General features: G+C 36.9%; 1 protein-coding gene across 35 annotated transcripts; it reads right to left on the reverse strand.

The window, feature by feature from the left end:
- Window positions 1–1,489: 1,489 nt before the first annotated feature.
- WIT2 (WPP domain-interacting protein 2) lies at window positions 1,490–20,937 on the reverse strand. Of its 35 annotated transcripts, none has more exons than XR_016042118.1 (7): window positions 20,849–20,937; window positions 16,187–16,288; window positions 6,927–7,406; window positions 5,192–6,138; window positions 3,534–3,734; window positions 2,851–3,001; window positions 1,490–1,843 (listed from the first exon to the last, which is right to left on the reverse strand). XR_016042118.1 is itself a non-coding variant. In XM_088848914.1 (7 exons), the coding sequence occupies exons 4-7, from the start codon at window positions 7,336–7,338 to the stop codon at window positions 1,598–1,600; spliced, it is 1,806 nt and encodes a 601-aa protein (XP_088705040.1). In that variant the 5' UTR covers window positions 7,339–7,406; window positions 16,187–16,297; window positions 16,478–16,572; window positions 20,849–20,937; the 3' UTR covers window positions 1,490–1,597. The 35 variants fall into 35 exon arrangements, 20 of the variants coding, with proteins under 20 accessions (XP_088705040.1, XP_088705041.1, XP_088705039.1 ...); XR_016042113.1 differs by having other exon boundaries at window positions 6,912–7,406; XR_016042117.1 differs by having other exon boundaries at window positions 16,187–16,297.
- Between the last annotated feature and the right edge of the window lie 5,652 nt (window positions 20,938–26,589).

Genomic DNA, 26,589 nt, shown 5'->3' on the forward strand with positions numbered 1-26,589 from the left:
ACAACACCCAATTGTAAACTCGAATCCAAGGTTTGTAGCAGATCAAAGTTGTCATATTCTTGCCCTTCTCAATTATCTAAAAATCTTGTATTATCAGCAATAAAAGCAGCCAAGTTCTCCTGGATTGCTAATTTGAGTAGATTCAATGAAATGATGATTTGCTCTATTGGTAAAAAACTACGTGTTAGTAACTGAAAAGGGAATTTCAATATTTCATGACCAGTGCATCATCTCTCATTTGCTCCACTACATTTGCCACCAAGCAGGCACCCATTTGGAAGTAAAGGGCTCTCTATTTTTGGAGATAAATGGAAGGGATTCTCTCTCTCCCATATGGTCTCACTCTTGTTAAGGAAATCATACAATTGAGATTATTATAGAAAGAAGAACTCCTCTATCAGGACCTAAGAGTTTGGTGTCCCAGGCACATAAAGAGTTATTTCATCATCATCATCATCATTATAGCCTTTTCCCAATTAATTGGGGTCAGCTACATAATGAGTTATTTGGTCACTCTAAATTGACTAGGCATATTTGTCTCATGGGTAAGTAGCCAACTAGGTGCAATCCTTTCTTTACTCTAGCCAGTAGCTCGCCATGGTTCATCAAGGAAAAGTTTATCATATCACTCATAATCTGTAGGGGACCTTTTTGATTCTGTATTGAATGATGAATCTAAGTCACATATCCAAACCAGTTATCTGCACATTATTCTTCTCAGCGATATATGCAGGACCTGAAAGTTGGTAAAGTTCAGATGGGTCAAGAGTGAGTAGATCTCTAAATTGTGGACTTTCACCACATACAATGGGTGGAATTAGGGAAAGAGTAATATGTGCGAAGAATGTCAACATCAAAGTTCTGCTCCACAATAGAGGACGGTTGAGACTTCAGAGCTTCCGCTCTTACTAATTTCCCAGAATGGGATATGAGTTTCTTTCTCTGACAATGTTTAACAAAATGGAGTTCAGGATGAAGACTTTAGTTGGAAACTGGTGAGGGAGCTCCTCCTTGAATGCATTGTCCTCAGTCGTTTGGCTGCTGAGATGCATACAGCCCTTGTATGTTTTGAGATGGAAAACAACACTAATTTCAGAGGGAAACAAAAGTTTGGTCCCAAGAGACAGCAGTATAATTCTATATTTTTACATTACGCATATGTTTCCTATCAAAGAGTCAACTTTTTTATATTTTACATAGACTTATGCATTCTTCTCAGGTTTTTATTTTCATCCCTAATATCCCTACACATGCTAGAAAATTTTGGTTCAAACTAATGTTCCTTGCTAATTTTGCCTTATTTGAAAAGAAATCTATTGCTCAGATGAATAAACTATAAGAAACTGTAAAAGTGTGAAATAAGAGAGAGAGAGATGCGGGGGTGGGGGGGATGGGGGGGAGGGAGATTGTAACACTAAAAATAAAATTGAAGTGCACAAAAAGGAACAAAGAGATCTGCTAACTAACATGAGAAGAGACTCACGAGAAAGATCACGGAAGACAACCTTGCATTCAAATCTCTTTTCTTTCTCAAGAACAACTAAGTAACATAAGAAGTACAACATCAGGTAAAGTAAGAAAAGAAAACCATTCAAAATCAGAAAGGACAGTGTTCTTGCTGAAATATATATACAATGAGCACGGATATCAATGAAATGGCAATTGCACCAAAGACATACTTTGCCTTGAGCTGGCCTGCTTCTATTGTCACCACAGTTTCAAATTGAGAAGACGAATCCATATCAACCACTTCTTCTGCCCCTAATCCATGGCCATCAGAACCAGACACAGTAGGTCCCTCCATGCTCACACATGAAGCAACAGATTTGACTGATGTCTCGACCTAGAGGCAGACAACAACAACTTAGTTCCATGTCAATTTAATTCAATTCAACATTGTTAACTATCTATTCTTTTTATTTATTTGTCACTTTGAGGAATTTCATGTAGAGGAATACCACATTTTAACAATGTTAAGAAATCTATGTATATCTATTCAAATGTTACATCTCTCTCTCTCTCTCTCTCTCTCTCTCTCTCTCTCTCTCTCTCCACACACGCACACACACATGCATGCATGCATGCACACACAGGATTTGGTTCATCCTATATCATATTTTAGGACCTTGAACGACATTTTTTGCAGCCCATATTTTGCACACACACACACACACTATTCGGGATCTGACAAACAAGATTGTGAAAAAGAAAAACAGAAAATGGTTTTTCATTAGGTGACTGGAAATGCAGTGAATACCGCCATCCATTTCAGGTGTTCTAAAATGATGCTAGATCAAGGCCTTAGGGGAATGTGTCTGAACCTAAATTTTTTCGATTGCATCATCATCATGAGATAAACAATGAAATTAAGAAAAAAAAAATCTGAACTTGAGTTCTCTAAGACCCAGAACAGACTGTCCAAAAAACTCGATGGTCTGTGCTCAGGGCATATTTATTTATTGTTTTGGCTTGGGCGCTAGGATAAATAAGGTTTATGGTCCCCATAACAATGGTTTTGAGCAAGGAGGACACTGTAGCAATAAAGATAAGAAAAAGAAATATGGTATGAATAACAAGGATGCTAGAAATAAGCAATATATTAAAAAAATCAACCAGCAAATATTCTCATGCGCTCTTCAGGAAAAATCTATCTACACAGGATTATTCTCTTTTGGGCAGTTCCACCACATCCAATATTAGGGGAAGTGCCGCAAATGTATCATGTTTACGAGCACCAATGTGTTTTTTTTATACATGTTCCACCTATGCGCATATCATGATACCCCTTAGCATATAGTAGATAAATGGAGAAATAGTAGATAAATGGGGGAAAGGCACATCTATTCATACCATGATACTCAAAGATGCCTGCTTGATTTCCTGCTTTGCTGAATGCATCTCTACACATTCCTTTTTTGGCTTATGAACTTTGTCAATGTTCTTAAATGTCACTTCTAGCAAGTTATGTACGGAGCTCATACCACCTAGTTCACAATGAAGTCTACATTTCCAGTTTCGAAGTTCACAACAGAGTGCATCAGAACAAGAAGAAAAGAGTCATACTTCATGAATCAATTGGCAATTCAGCAGGCAATTGGCAGGAGTCATCCAATCAGATCATTAATGCCAAAACTTATTATGATCCTTTTTACAAACATAAAGTAGAAAACAGTTAAGTAAACCTTCTAATAAGGAATATTCATATTTTATCTCAAAATGTCACCCTCACTAGTTTTGACTCGCAATGGAACCTTCCCCCTTAACACTCGCACCCTTTCCCTCGAATATTAAAAAGTAGATGAAGGAAAGACACAGATAGAAGCAAGTAAAAGTTTCAAATTCAGCAGATGATTCATTTATATTTTCATTCTGGCTTATTACTTCAACATGTGAAAAGAACCTCAACATACTTGGTCTATGAAAATAAACAAGGAAAAAACAAGAGGAAAACTGCATTTCAACTACCACACACACACACAGAGATACAAAAAAAAAGGGACAAAAGGAAGAACAGATAAAAGAAAAGAGCTTACCTGCGTTTCCAAATACATATGTCCTAAGGTTGGTTCAGATTCCAAGTCCACAGGATTAGTTAAATTAGCCTTAATATCCCCATTGTCTTTTTCAGGGACGTACTCTATTGCTTGTTTATTCCCATAGTGGCTCATCAAGCCAGAGGCCTCATCGCTAGAATACTCCCCTAGAAGCCTGTTCTCCTCCATCAATGAAAAGATCTGCAAAAGGATGCACTCAAAGTTCCAATCAACCAGTGGTAAACTTTGGAATAATTTAGTTTCATATAACCTAGCTTACATGCAAAATAAAATTTTACAATTGCCACTAAAGAAGGAGAACGTGGGATTCCCAAAACTAATCAAGAGATTAGAAACCAAATAAAAAGAGTAGTTTTTTCTTTAGAATTCCGCTATAATTGTTGATGATCTAATTTCTCAAGTTTATTTTCTTAAGCCTAAAGTGATCAAGAAAGTAGATTTAATAAGTTGTTTGATATGGACAAGCAACTGAGCATCGACCGAGTCACTTTCAAGAAGAGGCCTTTTTCTTAAGAGGTGCGTTAACAGCACTTTACTTCTGAGCCTCACGTTGACGATTTAAATGAGAGGTAAGATGCTGAAAAAGAAAGAGAAGCAACTGAGCTACCATCCATTCACAATTTAAACTATTATTATTGTGGACATACATTTATACTTATTGGGAAATGATGGCGTGCCATCCCCACGGCCACGAGCAATCCGGTTCGTGCCCCCCACTTCAGAAACCATTCTGGAAGTGTACAGGGGACCTGAAAGAAATCCATATGCCCTCCAAATCATTCTCCTCTTAATAATATTTGATTTGAAGCCCCATAAAGGCTCCCAATCCCGTAGATCTACAGGTCATTCAAAGAGATGGTTTAGAACTCACTTTTGGGCACAATTTGGAGCAATGCTTAGAGCTTCAAAGTGAATTGTTTTCATATGAGACTGTTGTTGGAGTGGATGTGACTATTTGGGAACTTTTTGCGGTTCCTTGCACACCTCAAATGGTTTTGAGGTGGGGGGAGCACCAGTGAGTGCGCTCCAGGAAAAGAACACCATCATTTACCATACTAACATCCCCACTAAAGCAGTAATTTTCTTTCTTGCCTATCAATATATACAAATGCTTTCAGATAAAAAAAACGAACCAATCTCAAGTAGTATATGTGTGTGTGTGTGTGTGTGTGTGCAAGTAACCAAAGCTGAGCTCTATAGGTGAAATTATTCAAAAGGAATTTAAAGTCTAAACATACCTATATACTACAAATATTTTCTATCTCCAAAAACACATACACCCGTGCTTACATGGACCCACATTAAACTTATAAATGAAGCCACTCAAAACTGGTAAACTGGCTGGTCAGAGTTTAGGACAAGTTTTCAGTTCCACCCCTCACTTTTCCTTCTTATTTTTCACCCCTTTCTTGTGGTTTTTTTTTTTGGGTGGGGGGATTGGGGAGGTGGTGGATATGCTTAAAAGCTTAGATGACCGAAAAAGGATACTTTTCATGAAAAAGCCATCAAGGAAAGCCAGTTGAGTTTTGATCTGATATAATGTCCCAAGTTCTCTCTTGGGTATGAATCAGTATAAGGCCTTCAGTGAAAAGGTAAAAACTCAAAGCAGTCACAGAAAACAGTATACAAAGCCATACCTGTTTCTGAAGACACTCCCTCTCAGTTGCAAGCTTCATGATGAGGTCATTGATTAATTTAGCTCTAAAGTTCACATCTTTTGCAGCCTTCGCTTTGTCATTTTCAGTTCGAACCAAAGATGCCTGCAGGCTCTCCACTGTACCCCGTAGCAACTTCAGTTCTTCATTCAATTCTGAGTTATTGTCCATTAACAAGGAGCACTGCAATTCTGCATTTTCTGCTCTGTTTTCCATATAGATAACCTTTGCTTTGAGGTTCTGAATTACGTTTTCCATATCAATGAGACTTGAAGATAACAGTGTTTCTCTCTCATGGCTTGCCTCAACAGAGGCCAAAGCCTGCTGCCACTGAGTCTCAGATTGTCTAAGCCTGCCTTCAAGAGAACTTGCTTTCTCTCTTAGACTTTGGGCATCAGAATTGGCAAGATTGAACTTCTCTTCAGAATCTTGAACCTTTGCTTCTGATTCCTTCACCTGCAAAAGAAGCAAATTCTCGAGTTTCTGGCATCTAGTAGTCAACTTTAGTAAAGTACCTTCATCTTCTGATAGTTTTATCTGGGTCCCTTGCAGCTTGGATCTCAGGTCTGTTTCTCGACAGAGAGAACTATTCAAGTTGAAATTAAGAAGTTGGATCTTCCCTATCAGTTCCTTTGAGACACCCGATAAAACACTAACCAAGTTTTCAGCCTCAAATGACCTCTGAAGCAGAGCCCTTGCCATTGTTTCCATGATGGAGTTTTCCTCTTCAACATCATGCAATCTTTGTTTAAGCTCTTCTTCATTATGTCTGGTAACGGTTAGTTTACTTTCAAGATCAAGATCTCTCTTTAGGGATTTCTCTAACATTCTTAATACATGCATTTGTTGCTCAGGAGTATGCGCCTTTCTTATGCCTCCACTCATTGGAGAAAATGGGCTCTCTATAGTCTCTGCATCCAAGCCATTCCCTGCAAATTCCACGTCTGATATGAGTACAAAATCCCCAAAAAATGTTTAAGGAGCATGGAAATAAGCTCGAGCACATTTAGTTCATGGGACTTTCTCTCCGGGAGAGAGATTTCCCATGAGATGGGAAATTGGCTCATAACTCCCAAGTTATGAAGCTGCCATCCCATGAAAAGCCACTATTTTTATTTTGTATAGCGGCACGAACCTTGGGCGCTTTCACACACGCCACTTCCTATGCAACAAACATGGGAAAGCGATAAATCCAATTTCCATATGAAGTTGGGACTTGAAAATTGGGCTGGAAGTGACATTGTTTGACTGTGTATAATTTTCCAATGAAACACAATAGATTATAATAATGATTAGCAAATTGGCCCCAAATCTACCACTCGGAGACTTCCTAAGAACTTCCTATTTGAGCAATTTCATGCTGCTTTAACATCTAATTCATATAACTAATTTCAGATTCCAAGCCCAAATGAAATTCCTCTTGTACAGATTCTCATGGATTATATTTTTGCAAGATTTTTACGAGAAATAAAAAAGATGTGGAGAACCATAGCCCGGTAGTTGGAACTGTTTGCCCCAAGTATTAAGCCTTGGGACTGAAGGGCCAACTCGCACTACAAAGTATACTTTCAAAAACAAAGATTTTAAATACACTTTGACATTTTGTCTTATTGATGCACTTTTACCTTCTTTTTTATATAACTTTTTATCCCAGTGAAGATAAAGAGAAAAAGAGAAAGACTATAAGAAATTCATGACTCACGGATATCCTGCCCACCATAAGACAAGGTGTTCTGGAACTTGGCTGATTGCATTCTCATATCAGTAACCTGGACTCGTAACTGCTTCAAAGCTTCCTCTAACTCATGCATCTCTTCAGTTTTTGTATCCTCAAACAGTTTCTTCTCACGAAGGTCAGTAATCTCTTCCTGGAGAGAAGCTGTGAAGCGATCAAGTTCTCCCATCTCCGAATCTAAGATTCCAGAGAGAATATCGAACTCCAGTGCCTTTTCGACTGAGTCTTCGAGGATATCTTCCTTCCTTGTTGCAAAATCTTCATACTCTCCAGCTCTGGCTGCCACATGAATAAAAAATATCTCCAAATTCTGCACTTTCTCTGAAGAACATGCTACATCTAATTCTACTCTTGTCAGAAGTTCTCTTGCATTATTACTTTGGCCACTTTCCATCTCTTTGAATGTTTCTTTGGGCAATGTCTCATGGGCTTCTGATTCCAAGGATATAGTCTTGTTGAAACCTGAATAACAAGTTCTACAGGCTTAATTTCCCCAGATATGTAGGCAATAACCCTAGAAATATGTACCACTTGTAAAAATTCCATAAACCATTTCCCTCACAATGTGACCTCTGTATGCCTAGTAAAAATGTTTAGCATAATTGATACCTGAAGAAAAAAATAGTGAAAGAAGAACAAACAGAACTGACAACAATAAGGCATATAGGAATTAATATGGACCTTGCAGTTTATGTGAAGTGGCAATTTTCATAAAGAGAATCTATTGTAATGGGAAGGCCTGGAAAGGGCTGGGAAGGGCTTGGCATAATCATAAATAAAAAGTGTTATTCCCTTTTTCAAAAGATTTAAAATCAAAGTGGACACTTTTCTTCTGTGTTGAACCACATCATAATCTTCTGGCTTGCAATGTTGAGTTTCACTGAATTTACAAAACTGGATGAATAAACATGTGTGCTAACCAAGTTTTTCGTTAGTACATTCATGGGTCTTAAGATGGAGAGAGAAAAGGAGAGAGTACAATTCAAGAATAAGATAATGTAACTGTAAATGTATTTTTCACTCTATACAAATAATGGGGAATTGTGCCCTATATAGACACATAGATCCCTATAGGAGCTACAATATAGGTAGGTCAATAAGCATAGGCGTCGTAGCCAATATGCATAATTGTTACAGTAGCAAATCACCCAAATATGATAACTGTTGAAGCAAGAAAATTGCCTAAATGTGATAATTATTGAGGAAAGTCATGGGAAAAGCACGCAAATATGGTAGAAATTGTACACATTTTTTTTTGATGAAGTTAATTGTTGTATCAGAAAGGATTCTTGAAACTATTATTTTGTAGCCATATCAATCTAAGTTTTTAAGGAAATTATACACATTATCACTGCATGCAGGTTTCCATAATGGGCAATGAGGTCTATGTAGGTTTCTTTAATGGGCATGGGGCCTATAACAGTCATTATACTCATTATCGCATGCAGGTTTCCATAATGGACAATGAGATCTATGTAGGTTTCTTTAATGGGCATGGGGCCTACTCCCCCTCAAGCTGGAGCATATATATTATAGATGTCCAATTTGTCCAAAGTATCTGGGGCAGACCTAGTAACTTGGACCTAGGTTTTAGCAAAGAAGAAGATAGGAAAGAACCAAAATTAGAGAGAGATTTAAAAACTAGAGATAAAAGAAGGAGCACTTGCTGCTCTATGGTTTTGAATAAAGTCCATAACAGAATGCATCATTATGCTTGAGTACATCTCTTATATAAAAAACACTAACCAAGACTTAATCTTGGCCATCCAACTTATCTAATCAGGGCCATTTATTATAAAAAGCTTTAAGTGAATAAAAAGACAAAATATTTTAAAAATTATTATTTATGCCTCTAAGTGAATAAAGTAACTCAAGAAATAAATAAAAGACATAAAAGGATAGATTCAATTACTATTTTGCCCTTCTAAGATTCCTCTTGTATCTCTTATCTTGATACTCGAGAGTTGTATTCTGGGCTGCATCATTATCCATTAGTTGAACTTGATTAGAGGCCTTGGTAACTATGTCTGCCAATTGATTCTCGGAGAGAACAAATGGAGTTCATATTGCCTTTGAAGAGACCTTTTCTCTGACAAAGCAATAGTCGACCTCTATGTGCTTGATTCTTTCATGAAATACAAGATTTGAGACAAAATAAATTGCTGCTTGATTATCACATTGTGGAGGAATAGAAGCTAATACATTAACAACCAATTACTTCACATGTAGCACATGCCATTGCGGCTTCTACTGAAGATTAAGCTACATCATTTTGCTTTTTACTGGTAAATTGTCGATCAGGTGAACATCTAGCCCAAATCTGCATCGCATAAACCTTGTAAATCAACGTGATGCTATAAATGGTGTCCAAGGAAGTATGGTGCGTGCATAAACTAACTTGCCAAGCTTAAAGCATATTCAATGTCTGTCCGAGAGACAGTCAAATAAATAAGTCTACCCCACTAATCTCAGATATACACCAAAGTTTGTCAGAGGCTCTAACCGCTGATCATACAGTTTATGATTAACCTCTATTGGGAGATTCTGCTGATTTGGCTCAAGTATTATCAAGAGTATACTTCCTTTGACAAAAAAATTCCTTGCTAGACCTAGCCACCTCCAATCCAAGGAAGTATTTCAATGGACCAAGATCCTTGATGCCAAAAACACCCCCTAGAAATTTCACTTATTGAAACCCGTGATCATTATTTCTTGTGAGTACTAGATTATCCACATACATTATCAGTACTGTGGTAGAAAAGAATCTCTTTTAAAAAATATAGAATGATAAAAAACGCTTCTCTAAAATCCGAACTAACATTGCCATACTAAAATTTGTGAACTAAAGGCTGAGGTGATTGTTTCAATCCATATATCGCTTTCCTTAACCTGCAGACCTTCCCCTCCCCCCCCCCCCCAAGACAATAAAACCCAAGTGGTAATGCCATATACATTTCCTCTGCAGATCTCCATGAAGAAAGTTATTCTTAATATCTCATTGGTGGGGTGGCTATTTCCTGTTTAATGTAATAGACTTTAATGCAATAGATAAAAAATACACGTATTTATTTTAATTTTCCTAAAGGAGCAAAAGTCTCCTTATGGTCAGCCCCATAGGACTGTGTAAAACCCTTAGCCACCAGATGAGCTTTGTATCTGTCAACCAAACCATCTGGTTTGTGCTTCGAAGATTCATCCACCTGCATCCAACTACACGTCCTTCTGACCAATCAATTACATCTCAAGTTCGCTGCTTCTTTAAGGTAATCATTTCCTCAATCATGGCTACTGTCCATTATCGACGAGCCAATATATCTGCAATTCAGTGGGAATAGGAACAAAGGAAGTAGCGTAAAGGCACGCATGAAAGGAAGGTGAAAGTGTAGCATAAGAAACAAACTTACTGATCAGATGAGAAGTACAAGTCCTTTTTCTTTTCTTATGGCAATAGGTAAATTGAGCTGAGAAGTATAAGGATAGAAGAAGAAGAAGTACCTGACGAGTCAATGAGCTAGGGTTGATTGCTTACATAAGAATTTCCCCTATTCTTTTCACGGGTGCACACATTCAGCAGTTTTTTATGGAAATAAGCTGGTTAATTCAAAATTTTCATTTTTAAAGATATGGGTGTTATATTTAGTTTTTATTAGCGGTTAGTTTCTTAATTACTTTCCTAGTTTTTAGTTGCGACTTGGGGGTAGATCATGTGGGTGCTGAAAGGCAGGGGGGGTCCAATCCTACCCGATCCTATTATGCTGGGACTCATTACTTTTTTATGAGATTTAGTGATTTCCTAGTTTTATGGGATTCTATAGAGAATATGTTAGTTAGAGAGAAAGAAGGAATATTTCCCTGAATAGTGTATCTAGAGGGAGAGAAAGTAGGTGTTTCAAAGAGAGAAAGAGGGATGAGTCAAATGAAGTCCAAAAAAAAAATAGGAAAATTTGTTAGTGTGTCTTTTTCAGAGAGGATATTTTTTTTAATTTTGTTCTTTTTATTTTTTATTTTTCATTTTTATTATGGCTCATAAAAGGGGAATTCCCCCATTAGAGAGGTGGCTTATGTTATTGAAATATTATATGAAAAAAGAAAGTTCTTCTTTCATGGCTTGATTTACAACCATGTTTTTTCTCCATTAGTGATGATTTTTACTTGTTTAAGGTTTGGGAGAAAAGTGGATTTAATTTCTCACCTTTCCTTCCTACATCACGTGGTATTGAGCTCAATTTGAAGAAGGTTAGAGATTGCAATAGCTGGTCGTGGACATCTTATCTGTAGGGATACCGATCTGATCCGATTGCACAAGGAACTCAACAACTTGATGAAGTGGATTGAATAGCTATTACACAAGCGATGTCAGCAACAACATGACTCAAATGAAGAGGAATCTAAAGGCATAGATCATGAGGGTTTTTATGGAGATTGAAGTGAATTAGAGTCCAAGTCTGAGAGAGAATGGACTGATGATGTGTTAAGTTACGAAGATGGGTTTGATACGTGATTGCATCAACTGATGCATAGTTTTGAATGAGAACAACTAGGATCCAATCTTCAATCAGATTCAATATTCTTTGCCTAAGTGGATGGTCCTATCTTTGAAGGTGATCCTACCGTTGATAGTGGTCCTATTTTTGACAAAGAACCAGGTGCCTATCTTTGATACTTGTCCTATTTTAGATAAAAAACAAGGTGATCCTATCTTTGATGGTGAAGACGAAGAGTTTGGAGATCTAATCTATAATGAAGGCCAAGTTACAAGCATGGTGATTATGGCAATGATGTGGATAGTAGTAGTGAAGAGGTCAAAGAGGAGGCAATTGAGGGCAGCGACCATAAAGAGCAAAGAGCTATTTCCTCATGCCAATGGTGGGATTGACCTCTCCTATTTCCAATTTGCAGATGCCACCCCATAGTTGCATGTTACATAGTTGGTTGCACCAAAACCTTCAGTAATTGGTTTGAGGATATTTTAATTGGGCCCACAACCCACGGGTCCCAAGATCAAACCCTAATTTCAATGCGCAATATTCAGGTTGAGAGAGACCACGTGTTTAAAGAAGGATTTGTATTAACCTATTTCAAAACACGACAACGAGTTTCAGAGGAGAATGATGGGGATCCAGAGCTGGAAAATTTTATTTTTATTTTTAGAGATGTGGGTGTTATTTTTTATATTTTATTACTGGTTAGTTTTTTAAATGATATGCTTAGAACGAGTTTTTATTTAAGATTTAGTTAATCGGTTTCCTAGTTTTTAGATGGGAATTGGAGGTAGATCACATGGGTGCTGGGGGAGGGGGGGGGGGGGTCGCAGTATGATGGCATAGAGATCCAATTATGGTGGGACTCATTACTATTTTAATAAGATTTAGTGATTTCCTAGTTTTATGAGATTTTATAGAGAATATGTTAGTTAGAAAGAGAATATTTCCTTGATTGGTGAATCTAGAGGGAGAAAAAGTAGGTGTTTTAAAGAGAGAAAAGGATGAGGAATGTGAAGTCCAAAAATAATATATGATAATTCGTTGGTGCCTGATTTTGAGAAAGAAGATATTTTTTACTTTTGTTCTTTTAATTTATTTTTTTTATATTTTTATGGTGGTATATAAAAAGGGAATGTCCCCACTAGAGAGGGCTTATGTTATAGGAATGAATTTTATATTACGAAAAAAGAAAGATCTTTTCTTGGTTTGATTTACAACCATGTTTTTTCTCTATTTATGCGATTTTTTACTTGTTTGAAGTTCGGGAAAAATGTGGATTTAATTTCCCACCTTTCTTCCTAAATCAGTTTCTCAATGGACTCCACTTGCTCCATGGTTGCATTACTAGAACTATTTGTGATCACTAGAAGAGGAATAGGATGGTCAGGTGGCATAATAGGTAACAAATATCTTTCAGAAGAGAAATAGGGTATATTCTCAAAGAAGGTAACATCATTTGGGACATATTTTCTTTTAGTTTCCGGGCAATAATACTTGTATCCTTTCTGAGAGTTCGAGTATCCTAGGAAACACATCTAGTAGATTGAGGTCCTGGTTTACAATTAGCCAGCCCCAGGGTATACACAAAGCAAACACAAGGTTTTTGGTGGAGAGGAAACAAAGGAAGCGCATGGAGGAGAAGTTTGAAAGGATAAGCACCATTGGGAACATGTGTAGGCATGCTATTCATCATATAGGCAGCAGTAAGAACTGCTTCATCCCAATATGTCATAGGAAGCTTCATTCCCATCAAGATGCCTCTCAACACTTCTAACAAGTGTTTATTTTTTCATGCTGCTGCGTCATTATGTTGTGTTGTAAAGGAGCATGATGTTTAAGTTACCATGTTCAAGAAAATAATTCTTTAAGCCACTGTATAGATCTCTCATGCATTATTGGAACAGAAAATTTTCATTTGGGTCTCAAATTGGGCCTGAACCATTTTATGATATATTTTAACTATTGAAAGTAATTAATCTCTAACTTTCATAAGATAGATCCAAGCATAAAGAGAGGAGTCATCAATGAATGAGATAAAATACCAATTTCAAAATACAAAATAACTGAAGCAGCCCCCCAAACATCAGATGAACAAGATGGAATGGCTAAAAACTTTTATTTTCATTAGAAGAAAAAAAGGTTCTATAATGTTTAGACAATTGACAAGTCTCACATTGTAATTGAGGAACACTCAAAGAAACAAACTTATTTGTAAACAATAATTTTAAAGATTTCAGAGACATGTGGCCTTAGAGGGTGCGCCACAAAAGTACTTGCTCATGACTTCTACACTCAAAGTTGAGACTTAAGAGTACTAGAAGTGCATCTGTGTTGAATAGGTACAACCCACTGTCTTCACAACCACCACCAATCGCCTTTCTCGTATCTAGGTCTTGCAAAATACAATGCGAAGGATAGAATGTGACAATATAGTTTAGTTGTTTTGTCAGGTTGCTAACAGAGAGAAGATTTGAAAGAAACGAAGGCACATGTATTACAGAGGATAAGGACAAGGATGATGAAATGTTATCTGTTCCACGTCAAGATACACTGGTCATAGATCCATAAACAAGTTTAACTTCATTAGAAGCAGGATAGAAGCACAAGATACCAACTTTCTTGCGGTAATATGATTAGTAGCCCCCAAATCAAAGATCTAAGATGTAGAAGAGGTGGAGTTTGAGGCATGCTTTGCAGTTGTCTACGTACCTGTTTGCTCTACAGGTGTCTTAAAGCTGAGTAAAGCCTTGGAAGCAGTCCACTGGTGCTGTAAATATTTGATGACCTAATCTCTTGGATCAGATACATTGGGTTGTGTGGTTGAGGTTTCCTCCCCCTCACTTGAAGCAATATGGGCGCTTGCATTCCTTGGTTTTGGTCTCAAGTGTGGATGCAAGTCCAAATAGTGCTCTCGGGTGTGTCTCTTGTTCCCACAATGGAAGCATGTGAGTTTCTCCTTTTCGACAAGAGAAAGTGTGGCATGATTTGATCCATTTGTACCCATTTTTCCTTTCTTAAAGCTTGTTGCAAAGGCTGATCGTTCAGGATAGATGCTTGAGTTTTGTCCTTCTACAATAGGCTTTCTATTAGCCTCCCCCTTAACATAACTATAGACCGATTCAAGAGTGGGAAATTTGTCCTTTTCTAGAACCTGTACTCTCTGAAGTTCAAAGTCAAGATGTAGATGCACTAAGAACCCAAAGATCCTTCGTTGCTCATCCTATTTTTTAATGTCATCAATAGTGGGATTAATAGGCGGATAGTGGTCTAGTTCTTCCAACTTATGCCTTAGTAACCCAAAGTACTGTCATTTCCCCTTGCTACAAATTCGTTATTTCAAGATGCAATTGGTAAATCCTAGCCATATTATCTCGTTGCGAGTATGTAAATCCTAGCCATATCATCTCGTTGTGAGTATGTAAATCCTAGCCATATCATCTCGTTGCGAGTATGTAAATCCTAGCCATATCATCTCGTTGTGAGTATGTAAATCCTAGCCATATCATCTCGTTGCGAGTATGTCTTTGTTACTGCCTACCGTATATCCTTTGCAGTCTTAAGAACAACAGTCCCCTATTGCTAGTTGGTTGCATGAGGGAGGCGGCATGCCATTACTCAAATTCTCACTTTCCCATTCATCATGAGATGGATCATTTATGGGAGGCTCTTTCACTTTTCCTGTGATATAACCCAATTTCCTCTGGTCTCCTATGAATATTTTGGTATATTGGAACCATTTTTAATAGTTTGTTCCATCTAGTTTAACTATAGTGATCATCAATCGTGGGTGGTCAAATTGATTATTTCCTAGTAAACTATTGTGCTTGATTTCTGAAATTTCTCTCCTGAACTCGAAACCCTAAGTTTTTCTTTTCTTTTCTTTTTTTTCCAAGGAACTAATAATTTAGTTTCAAAGTTTGCAAAGATCCTCTTTATCTGGTTTGTTTGGGCAAGAAAGGTATGGAACATATTTATGTGATTTTTGTGTGGAGTAAGAAAGCTCTAGGGTTTTCTACAAGAAATAGATGAGTTTGGGATAATTGTTCGCTGGAAATAGAAAAAATTTGGGATAAAAAATTACTTATTGTTAAAAGAAAAGCGAGATGATTTTGCTGGAAATATGAGGTTGCCAATATACTTCAGCTTCAAGCCCAAGTAACAAAGAAAAATCATGATTATAATATCGCAAAAAGTAATGGATTAGGGTTTCAAGCCCTGTTCTAACACCATGTTAAGGTTTAGAGATTAGCGAGAGAATAATATTCAAGCACAACATAAAGTAAATATAGATAACTTTTTCATTCTATACAGATGGTGGGGAAATGTGCCCTATATATACACAAAGATCCCTATAGGAGTTACAATATAGGTACGTCAACATGCATAGGAGTTACATCTATTACACATAACTATTACACCACGAATATACATAAAGCTCCCTATGGAAGTTAGAATATCAGTAGGTCAACATGCATAGGAGTTACATCCATTATACATAACTGTTACAACATGAAATCACCCAAATATGGTAACTGTTACAGCAGGAAAATCACCCAAATATGAAAACTGTCACATCACGAAAATCACCCAAATATGGTGGAATATTACACACATTATCACCACATACAGGTTTCTGTAATGGGCATGAGGCCAATTCAAGTTTCTTAATGGGCCTGGGACCCATAACAGTCACTTCAGTGGGTAACAAGACATAAGTCATGGATAAAAGTCACAAAACACAAACAGTAATTTGACCACCTTGGTACCAAATATAAGTTCACGTCACCACTCAGTTACAATATGACATAAGCACGAGTTGATCCATTAGATAATAATGTTGGTTGAGCCTTATCCAATCGCCTGTTTAGCCTAAATCAGATCAAAATGCCTTTATTAGAACCAAAAACAAATTTTAGAGCAAAGAGCACTACAGTCAAGTGGCTCCTTCAACAAATAAAAAGTGATACAGTTAAGAGAAGTGTATTATACAATCCACAGAGGCCAAGATGATAACACAAAAGTTGCCACAACTAACTGAATATACCTAACTTGAAATCTAAAGATAAGAGCATCCCCCTCCGGGCCTCTTCCAATCAGCTTTACATTGATCAGTGAATAGTGATGCCTCATGATCTATACTTTGACTTTGGAGATGAAGTTCATGTTTGTAGGAGGGCACATAAGAAAGATGCAGTGGTTAACAAATTACCAACGATGTGAACGTTATTGAGATTGTTGATAACAACCATATTCCCAGAGAAGCATATTCAAAAGTCACAAATTGGCAACCATGGGTTATTTTAAAAAAAGAAACATTGGGCTTTGATATTTTTTTAGAGCATTTTTTCTGTTTTTCTCTATATCTTGACATATTACAACTGATTGAAACTGTTCTTTCACTTGGTGAAACAATACCCCATTTGTTCCTTTCATAGGGAATAAAAAAAAAGTAGCGCATAACCAAGCAATCACAAGTTAAGCAAAAACATACCTAAGCTAAATAAAACAGGTACTAGTACACAACTGATACCAGCTCCATACAATACTTTTAACAACCGACTATAATAGAAATAGCGGCCGAACTATGTTTAGGTTCTAGATGCATTTCTACAATTGATATTTAAGCAAACCATATTGTTACTCAGGAAGCAATCTAGTGCAAATATAATTTTCATATCACCTTCCTTTAGGTTCACATGTGACTCTTACCTAGAGACACTTATTCTTTAGAACTCTCTTAACTCACTAAAGGTTCAAATGTAATCTCTATGGGGAAAGATTAAATTTCAATATTCTCAACAAAAGAAACCATATATGTAATTTGTTCATCTTTGAGTGATGTCTCGTGTTGTAATGAGACCAATGTTTTATCCTCGGACTCAGCCCTAGGCAAGTTGCTTGGGAGAGTCTAAGTGGACTCACCCAAGTCCCATATGGGCTTAGGAAAATAAGAGAAATTGGAAAATCCTGAAAAAAAAAAAAAAAAATTCAAAATTTCTTGAAATCTTTGAATTATAAAGTACAATTGGAGTTTAACATAAAGAAAATTGAGGAAAAAATGCTACCCAAGCCAATCGAATTCACTAAATCTCGAATCTCCATGGCTGCTGACTCACTGCACACTATACTCCTATGCTGAAGGCTTCACTCGCTACACTTCCTATCATCAATTTCTCTCTCTTTTTAACCCCTCTTTCAGAGAGAGGTAGATGCTGAAGAGTTTAGAGAGAGAGAGAGAGAGAGAGAGGGGGGGAGGCATAGAGTAAGAAAAGAGTACTAAAAGGGGGAAGATGATCTCATGCGCCCTAGAGAGAGAAGGGTAGGACTGGAGGGCTTTCTGGACAGGACAGTCAAGGGTCCAAAAAGGGGTTTGATGAATGAGAGGGATGAGAGGGGAAAGAGAGGGAGGAGGTAAGCAGTATGAGTTTATATATATATATATAGATAGATTGTATACAATGAGACCATTTCCCTTTAGTATATGGAGGTCACAATTACTTACAACCATCCGATATGAAATCTAATAGCTTGGGTGGGTCACAAAGTTCATGAAAATTTCTTTTGAACTTTGAGCTTGGTCGATGAAATAAATGCAGCCACCCAATTTCACATCCAATGGTCAAGATTAATTGTGACCACATTGTACAAAAGGTAAATGGTCTCATCATATACTTTCTCATATATATATATATATATATATATATATATATATATATATATATATAGAGAGAGAGAGAGAGAGATTTCTCGCTTAGTAAAAGAGAGTGGTACGGTACACATCCCATTTTCCAGGGAGGAGTGCAATATACTCAGAATCTGCCCGAGACCAAGTAACTTGGCCGAATCTGAAAACACTAATTGAGGCACAATTGAGGTATTATGCAAGGGTTCAAGATGCTTATCCACAATCTGAAGTAATTTTATGTTCGCTTCTCTTTTGAAGTGCAGGGAGAGAAAACCTTCAAAAATATTTCTACTATGAACCAGCATAGAGCCCTATGGCCAGAGCCCATGATATTATATGTATAATGAAACTTTGCTTGCACAAAACCCCACAAAATTGTGCAATGGGTCTATATATCAGTTTGAACATCTTTCGTTATCATTTTTATTATCAGCAATGTAAAAGAAGCGTTCCAAATATGAGTTATGAGTAATGTACATATTCTATAGAATCACGTTATATCAATAGAAACTAGTTCCAAGTTCAGCTCCTCCTCTATTGTCACAGGCATGATAGAAACCATCATCTGCCATTTTCGGATATTGTTACACAGACAGCCATCAAATGGGTTACTAGTTCCTAAGCCAATATGCTAGAGACCCAAAAGAAGTTTCAGGATATATACACTAATATACAGTGCAATAACAATTCTTCCTCCACTTTCTACCCAGATATTCCCCTAGAAACTAGATCTACCCATTAGTGGCTATTTCGTTAAAATCTGAGTAACACTAATTCTTCCTCCACTTTCTACGACATCAATATCTCTTCTAAAAGCCATATATGATCAATTCTACCTTCCCGTCTAGTAGATATACTTCTAAACATATTTGCAAAACTAGATAAGTTGGTAGCTAACAAACACATACCTAAATTCACGAACCACGTTGCAAACTACTTAAATGGTTCTCCACAATCCTGGTATTTCCCCACCCCCACATCAGGCCCTGCACTTAGAACCCGGAATCAATGGGTTAGAATTTGGAAGGAAGTGGAGGTTGCTTCAATTCCTCTGAAACCCCAACCTGATTTTCTGGTGTGGATTCACTTTTCAAATGGAATATTTTATACTAAAGAGGTATGGGATTTCATCCGTCATAAGGATTCTTCTCAGCCGATCTTAGCATTATGGTCATCTAAGTGTCATCCAAGGGCTAATGGTTCTCTTGGTTGAGCCCCCATCAATGTCTTGCTACCTCTTCTCTCATGCAACAGAAGGGAATCAACCTTGTTTCTTGTGTGCCATTTTTGTCATTCTAATAATGACAATATTTGCTTGAATGTATTTTCTCACAGGGGATTTGGAGGTCGATAGCATGGAGTTGTGGTAAACGCTTTACTACGGATTATTCTATTGCAGCTACACTGAGGAAATAGTTAGCATTCAGGTTCAAGTCTGATGGTATTTTTAACATTTGGCATTCTCTTTTCTTCACAACCATATGGATGATTTGGGAGGAGCTTAACCAACATATGTTTCAAGGGAGAACACTCACTCATGAGAAGTTGATTCGAAGGATTGCTTGCCATGTTCATGATCTGGCAGATGTTAAGGCATGGACTTACAATATCTCAAAAAAGGCTGTTATTGAGAACTTACGTCTTACATGGCGGTAGCAAAGGAGCAAGCTACCCATAACAGTTCCATAGTCACATCATGTTAAGTTAAATGTTGATGGGTCTTTTATTCATAATCCAGGTCGAGCTAGTTGTGGAGGCATCATCAGACGGGATGATGGGTCTTTCGTTGCCGCTTTTTCGGTTCATCTTGGAATTGCTACCAATAATAATGCTGAATTTCGAGGTTTACAAGAGGGTGTTGATTTATCCTTTCAAATGGACTGCTTTCCCCTACAAATTGAGAGCAATTCTTCTTTACCTGTCCAAGTCATTCGGGGCAGACGTAAAGCTCCTTGGGCTCTTCATACCATAGCTGCTAATTGCAAGTTCAAACTTCAGAATCAATCGTGGTCTATTTGCCATGTTTATCGTAAGGCTAATATGGTGGGCGATGTTCTTGCTAAAAAGGCTATAGTTTTTACGGAGGCCACCATTTGGCGCTCCAGGCACCCATATTTTCTTAACCTTCCGTTACTTCATGATGTGGCGCAATTACCCTATTGTAGGGCTGTAAAATAGTATCGTGTAATTTTCCCTATCTTTTATTAATGAAAAATGCGTAGAGGGCCTTCTCCCTCACTGATTTACCCAAAAATAATTCTTTTGAAAATTTTCAATCAAAACATCCCATTTGAAGAAAAAAATTACACTTCATCTCGCTAAAAAAAAGAAAAAAGAAAATAAAATTAGACTAAATAAGCGACCTGTGAGTTCTTATACGAGAACCATCCAACCACCGTTTGTTCTAAATGGATTTAATGGTGAAATGAAACTTATTCCCAATAAATCGACCCACTAAAGAGCAGTCATCACATTAAATTCAGCACAAACACCAGTTATCAAAATTAAGCAAGAAACTCTAACAATATTTCCCAACAACCTAAATCCATAAAATAATAATAAACATTAAGAATTCACAGATTCAGCTTTCAAGTTTCAAGAAGAAGAGGAAACCAGACATTAAAAGAAAAACCTAATTGCTTTATTATATTGAACTTGCAGGCACTACGATCCATAATGCAGAAAATGTCATAAAAAAAGGAAAATTAAAAAACAATTTTGTTTTTTTTTCATACCTTGCGTATAGTCGTCACCGTTGAAAGTCCTGGTTTCAACTTCAGTTATCAAACACGCCCTTAATAGAGATGCTATGACATGGGACATTGAAATGACCAAGAGGCCCCTTACCTGTTTTAGAAGCCCCAGATCGTTCTCATTCCTATTAAGTTACTTAAATACCCCTATTAGGTATTCATCTTTTCCCTTGTTCAATCTACGTCTCTATAGGAATTATTTTAAGGAAAAAGTTTATATATATGCTGGAAAATTGATCATCTCGTCTTCGAGATTCATTGACATGAAAAAAGGGGATTTGTAATTCTAAAAATAGTTCAACTTTTAACACATTATCTAGACCGTCTATTTTCAAGATTTTTAAGTATTTATAGATTTGTTTAATCGTCACCATTTATGAAACTTCAAATTTTATAATTGAAAACAACAATAAATTTTCATATCATCGCAACGCTCTGCGATACCAAAATTGCATTTCAATATAGTTTTGAGGTACACCTTGCTACAATAGTATAAGGTTGATACCTTATACAAACCTCACCTATTATTTAATTTATTAATCTTATAGAATTATAACAACATGATTTATTAAGGGTGATGAGTTTAAACTTTCTCTCAACTCTATCCAAACCGGAGTAAAAGTAGTGGGTTGTATTAGATAGACAGCTGACGTAAAACTTTGCTAATAACTCAAAGTGGAATGTACCTTGTTTAGTTGCTAATTGATCGGATTCGCCTCCCTGTTTACATGTGTGAATGAGAAATAAAAGGATTCTTGAAACTATTATTTTGCAGCCATATGAATCTAAGTTTTTAAGGAATTTTTTACTCATTGCGACACCATTGGATTGTGTTCTGTGAATCACTTTCCACCATTAAAGTATTGCCAACCTATAACCCAGCAAAAAAAATTCAATCCCTACAATAGACATAAGAATAATACCCCAATATCTCTTATTAAATTTCTTAGGCAAAAAATATTTCTTATTTGGAAATTAGAACTCCCTAAAACCATTTATGTTACTTAGATCTTCTTCCAGCTCAATTTTGGTAATGCAATCATTCTTCTCAACAATGACTGATTGGAGCGCGCATAAAATCAAAATGGGCACAAGGATAATTATTTTAATTTGTAAAATTCTCAGGGAAACACACTTAGTTAGAGCAAAGAGTAATAAAATATTGCTGCCTGATTGGGATAAGGAGGTTTGAGTAACCCAAAAGTCGCCCTATTTTTTTTTAGTTTACTATATGGGGTCCATAACATGAGTCGATTTTTGATAAAATCTCCTTTTCTTGTTGAAATTTATCTCAAATGTGGGGAAGTACTACAAAACTTGCCAATTTCTCCTTGGTAGTAAAGCTTATTGGTAAAGTTGTTTGGCAAGAAAGCTATTTTCCACACAATCTTTTCATCTTTGTTTCATGAGAAAGTGGTAACACCATAGCACCCACCTAAGAGGGCACTACAGTGTGCCAAAAGCATGTTGGTAATATATGGTCATGAGAAGGCCCTTTAAAGTTTCATGAGAAAGTGGTAACATTGCACATGTTAGTAATACATCTCCATGAGAAAGCCCTTTCAGTTTCATGAGAAAGTGGTAACATTGCAGCACCCAAGAGGGCACCTTTCAAGTTTCATGAGACAGTGGTAACACCTTAGCACCTAAGAGTGAGCTACAGTGTGCTAAAAACATGTTGATAGTGTATTTTCATGAGAAAGCGCTTTTAAGTTTCATGAAAAAGTGTTGTAGCACCTAAGAGGGTGCTATAGTGTTCCAAAAACATGTTATGATTTAAAAAAGTTCGCATAAGGTTGGAACTTTATTTGTACAAGTAAATTTGCAGTAATCTACATTATTTATTTTATTTGGACAATGTAGATTCAATATTATCATAAAAAATCCATTATTTTTTAACTCTATTTTGAAAGATATTTGAGATCTATATTGTCCAACTAAAAAGAATGATGCAGAACATTACGACTTAATAGGGCTGACAATGAGCCGGACCAACCCTAACCATGATCAATGTGCATTTTGGTGGGTCCGGAAACCAATGGTTCTTTTCCCATGAAAGTACACACCACAAATACATAGATGGAAGTGACTAACGCCTTTACCTTTTCATAAAGCAAATGACTTTTTATCATACAAGGAAGCATGCGCCCTCCAAAAGGGAGAGTGCACCTTACACCAGTGGTCAGCATATAACGTATGGTGCACCATCCATCATCAGGGGTTACCATTCCACTTCTCTTCATACTTCATCAGTAACATACCATGCACCACTGATGTATTGTATATTCTTTGCTTGGAGTTTGCTCTCTCCTCCAAGGGCCATGTCATGGATCCTCTTGCACATGAATGTTTTGAGGGTATCGATGCCATATTTTACATATCCCCGCCATAGTAAGGCATTCATATGTGATGAAATGCATATTGCACATTTTCAAGCCCTGATAAAAGAAAAAATATATTAAAGCTAATGTATGTGGTTAGGCAAAGGGGTGGCAATAGGCCGGGTTCGGGCCGGACCCGAACCTGACCAGACCCTATTGGACCCTACCCAAAAATAGGAAAAAAATAAAAATAAATATTATATTCAATATAGATAGGTATTGTTATTTAAAAATTATATATTAAATATTATTTAAATATTAATATTATTTGGGCCGAGTCGGGTCCAGTGTTCGGGTCCATGTTTTGGATTCAGGCTCTAGGTCCAATTTTTGGACCCATACTTGGACCCGGATCAGGTCCGATCCTTAGGCTCGGGTCCAGGTCCATTACCACCCCTAGGCAAGCTCATGCATCCATCCTGGTTTTCAGAGAATTAAGGATAGGAAACATTTCTCAATTTACGGCTAGTGTATTTTCACTTCAAGTCCATGAATTTGGAGCTAAAAACAATGTAGACGGATAATCTTTGAATAATTAAAATGATTAGTAGAAAATAATATAGCCGACCCCAATTAATTGAGAAAAGGTTACAATGATAATGAATAGTAGAAAGTAGTGTGTTAGAGCTCGGTTCAAGCCGAGGACTTGGTCCTGGCCCAAGCCAAGTTACTTAGGAGACTCCAGGACTCGCTTGAGTAATATGACCAGTGTCACTGTCAACATATCATCGACAAATCTACTACCTTCATCTCTATAAAAGCCCCATCTTTTTCCTATTTGGCAGTTGTTTTTGTTTGAATCACAGCTCTCATTGAACCTACTGAAAGCTAAGTCGAATCTATTCAACTGTCAAATTTGTGACTGTGACCTCTTGAGATTTAACCCTATGTTTTCCATGCAATGGTTGCAAACTGAAGTTCAAAATGACAGCTACTGATTCGTCGATGAAGTCTGAGAAAGAGATGTGATTTCAAAGGCTTCCACGTCGTGCAACTCATAAAACCGAGGATGATTGATCCGATGGTTGTATCTTGAGAGTGCTCACTTGAACCTACTTGTACCTTAGTATTCTTACATAATTAGGGTATTCAACACTTTGAAGAAAGCGATATCGTCTCGTGCCTTCAAGTCTCTTGAAGAGTGTGATGATAATCACTATTTCATTTGGCACTGTTCCCCTTTATTTCTCATATATCCAAATAGTGAACCTTATTTGAATATGGATTGACGACCTTGACCGGCAAGGCAATTATCTTGGAAATCCGGATATCAAACCTTTTTTGAATTTGCATTGACGAGATGAATAACAATTTCAAATTTGAAGATTTTTTTGTGCCGTCTACAGACTTCAAACTCTCCAACTCTGGTATCCTCACCTGCAAGCAATATCGGGTCAAAGGGTGTTTCTAAGTGTAATACATGGATCTCATCCTTTTTGGGAAACCAAACTGTAGGGATTTCATTTCTCCAGTTCTAGGATTGATGGATGAGGATTCTTTTAGTTCTCTAGATCACAGAAAACTCGACTCCAATTCAGAAATTTGAAATGTCAGGCCCAAAATTAGATTCGGTCTAGGGGGGACTATGCATAATTGTTTCTAAGGAAGATTACAAAACTTACAATTTCGAAGCGTCGAAATGCTTAAGGACGATATGGATACTGCTAAATTACTGAAAGCTATGAGCCAAGATTTTGTAAGGGCTAAGAACATTTTGAAGGTGTAAATTTTAGAACGTTAGAGTCCAATGTCTATTTTCTGTCGTAGACCTTGAGGGTCGATAATATATTGGCCAGTACTGATGTTGCCACCTTAATTTGTGACTCCTAAGGCATTACACACACTTTAATTAGGGATAAACAAACTCTTGAACCATCATCCAGTCACGACCAACCTACTGAAGCCCAACAATGGGAAGAGGAGGAAGGAGTCATGGTCAATGAGAAGTACAATGGAGCATCTTTAGTAAAAGGAACTCAAAGGAAAGCAAATACTTGTAAGCTACTTTTGTGGCAATATCGGTCACATGCAACAATTCTGCATAATTTAAAAGAAGCAGTCGACTTAAGCCAATGTGATGTCTAAGGTAAATCTAGTAGGAAGCGTTAGCAAACAGTGGCTAGACTCAGGAGCAACTGGACATGACTTGACAATATGTACTTGTTTGGTAGGAACTGGGCTTGGGCTTAAGTGATTAGCAGTTGAGATTAACAATGCTCGATTTGGACAAATAGCATCTTAAGAGATGTGTTTAATTAGGGGGAATTCAAGCTCAAGTACAACAAGAATGGTGCTTTTGTTGACATGGGTTGCACCTCAGAAAACAAGTTCAAAACTTATTGTTGGCCATGACATGTAATGGATTATAAATTACCTATGTTGTGGTATTCAGAGTAGGTTTACCAACAACTAAGGACATGAGCATCAAAATAAAAGCTATATGTGGGCGAATCTGCTGTATTGGAAGGATACAAGAAAGCAAATTGGATATATAGATTCTAATAAATCCCGGTCTATAAGCAAATGGATAGTCACTTATGGTGGTGGTGCTACTGCATGGGGTTCCAATAAACAAACGTTTTTTCAACATCCAATATTGAATTGGAGCTAATAGTCTTGGTAGCCTCTAGTAGATACCTCTTGTAACAGGCTTGTACTTGCAGCTTCCATATATAGTGATCATGAAGTTGCGATATACTGAGCGAAGAATAACACATATTCACTTGAAGCACAATCATCTAAGACAATTATTAATTTCAATCCTCCTTGTAAGATCTATTTAAAACTCGACTAAATTATTATCAAGAGACCTTGCAGAGAACAGAGTCTAAAAATTAGCTAGTGGGATGAGATTGAAGCCCTCATAAGATATATGACACAGACTGATGAAAACCCAAATGGACAAAGAGATCACAAGTTATAGGCTAAAAAGGAAAAAATTAGTTACTTCCAAGATGTTGAGATGTAATGTACCATAAACTTTATTACATGGAAACTTGTGTATTTCTGCTTTATCCTTCGTTGGGCGGTTTGCAACAAATATAGAGGTTGAGCTATGCTTTTAATGAATCCATTTGTCTAGATGATGTAAAGCCTAGGTTAAGTTATTGAGTTGCACATGTCCTTTATGTATGCACTTGTATGAGTATAGAAGTTAAAGCTACTTTCTATGAGAACCGGACATTAAACACAATTCGAGGGTGGTATGCTCATTCCCCTAGTAAACATTATGTATAATACTATATGGAGGTTCAAGTTTGAAGTCGTCTTTTTTGATATGCGAGTTGAGGAGATTATTTAGAATTAAGCTTTTTTAAAACATATAGGGAATTATTAATGGGA

This window comes from Amborella trichopoda, chromosome 10 (genome assembly GCF_054954075.1).
Source record: "Amborella trichopoda isolate Santa Cruz 75 chromosome 10, AtrichopodaSantaCruz75HAP2 v2.0, whole genome shotgun sequence".
Lineage (NCBI taxonomy): Eukaryota > Viridiplantae > Streptophyta > Magnoliopsida > Amborellales > Amborellaceae > Amborella > Amborella trichopoda.

Coding starts and splice junctions, on each gene's coding strand:
- WIT2 (XM_011624948.3), bottom strand. CDS start 20,936: ATGTCCCATGTCATAGCATCTCTATTAAGGGCGTGTTTGATAACTGAA. Junction 7,407..20,848: donor CGGTGACGACTATACGCAAG/GTATGAAAAAAA, acceptor CTTGTTATTCAG/GTTTCAACAAGACTATATCC. Junction 1,844..3,533: donor ATATGTATTTGGAAACGCAG/GTAAGCTCTTTT, acceptor GTCTGCCTCTAG/GTCGAGACATCAGTCAAATC.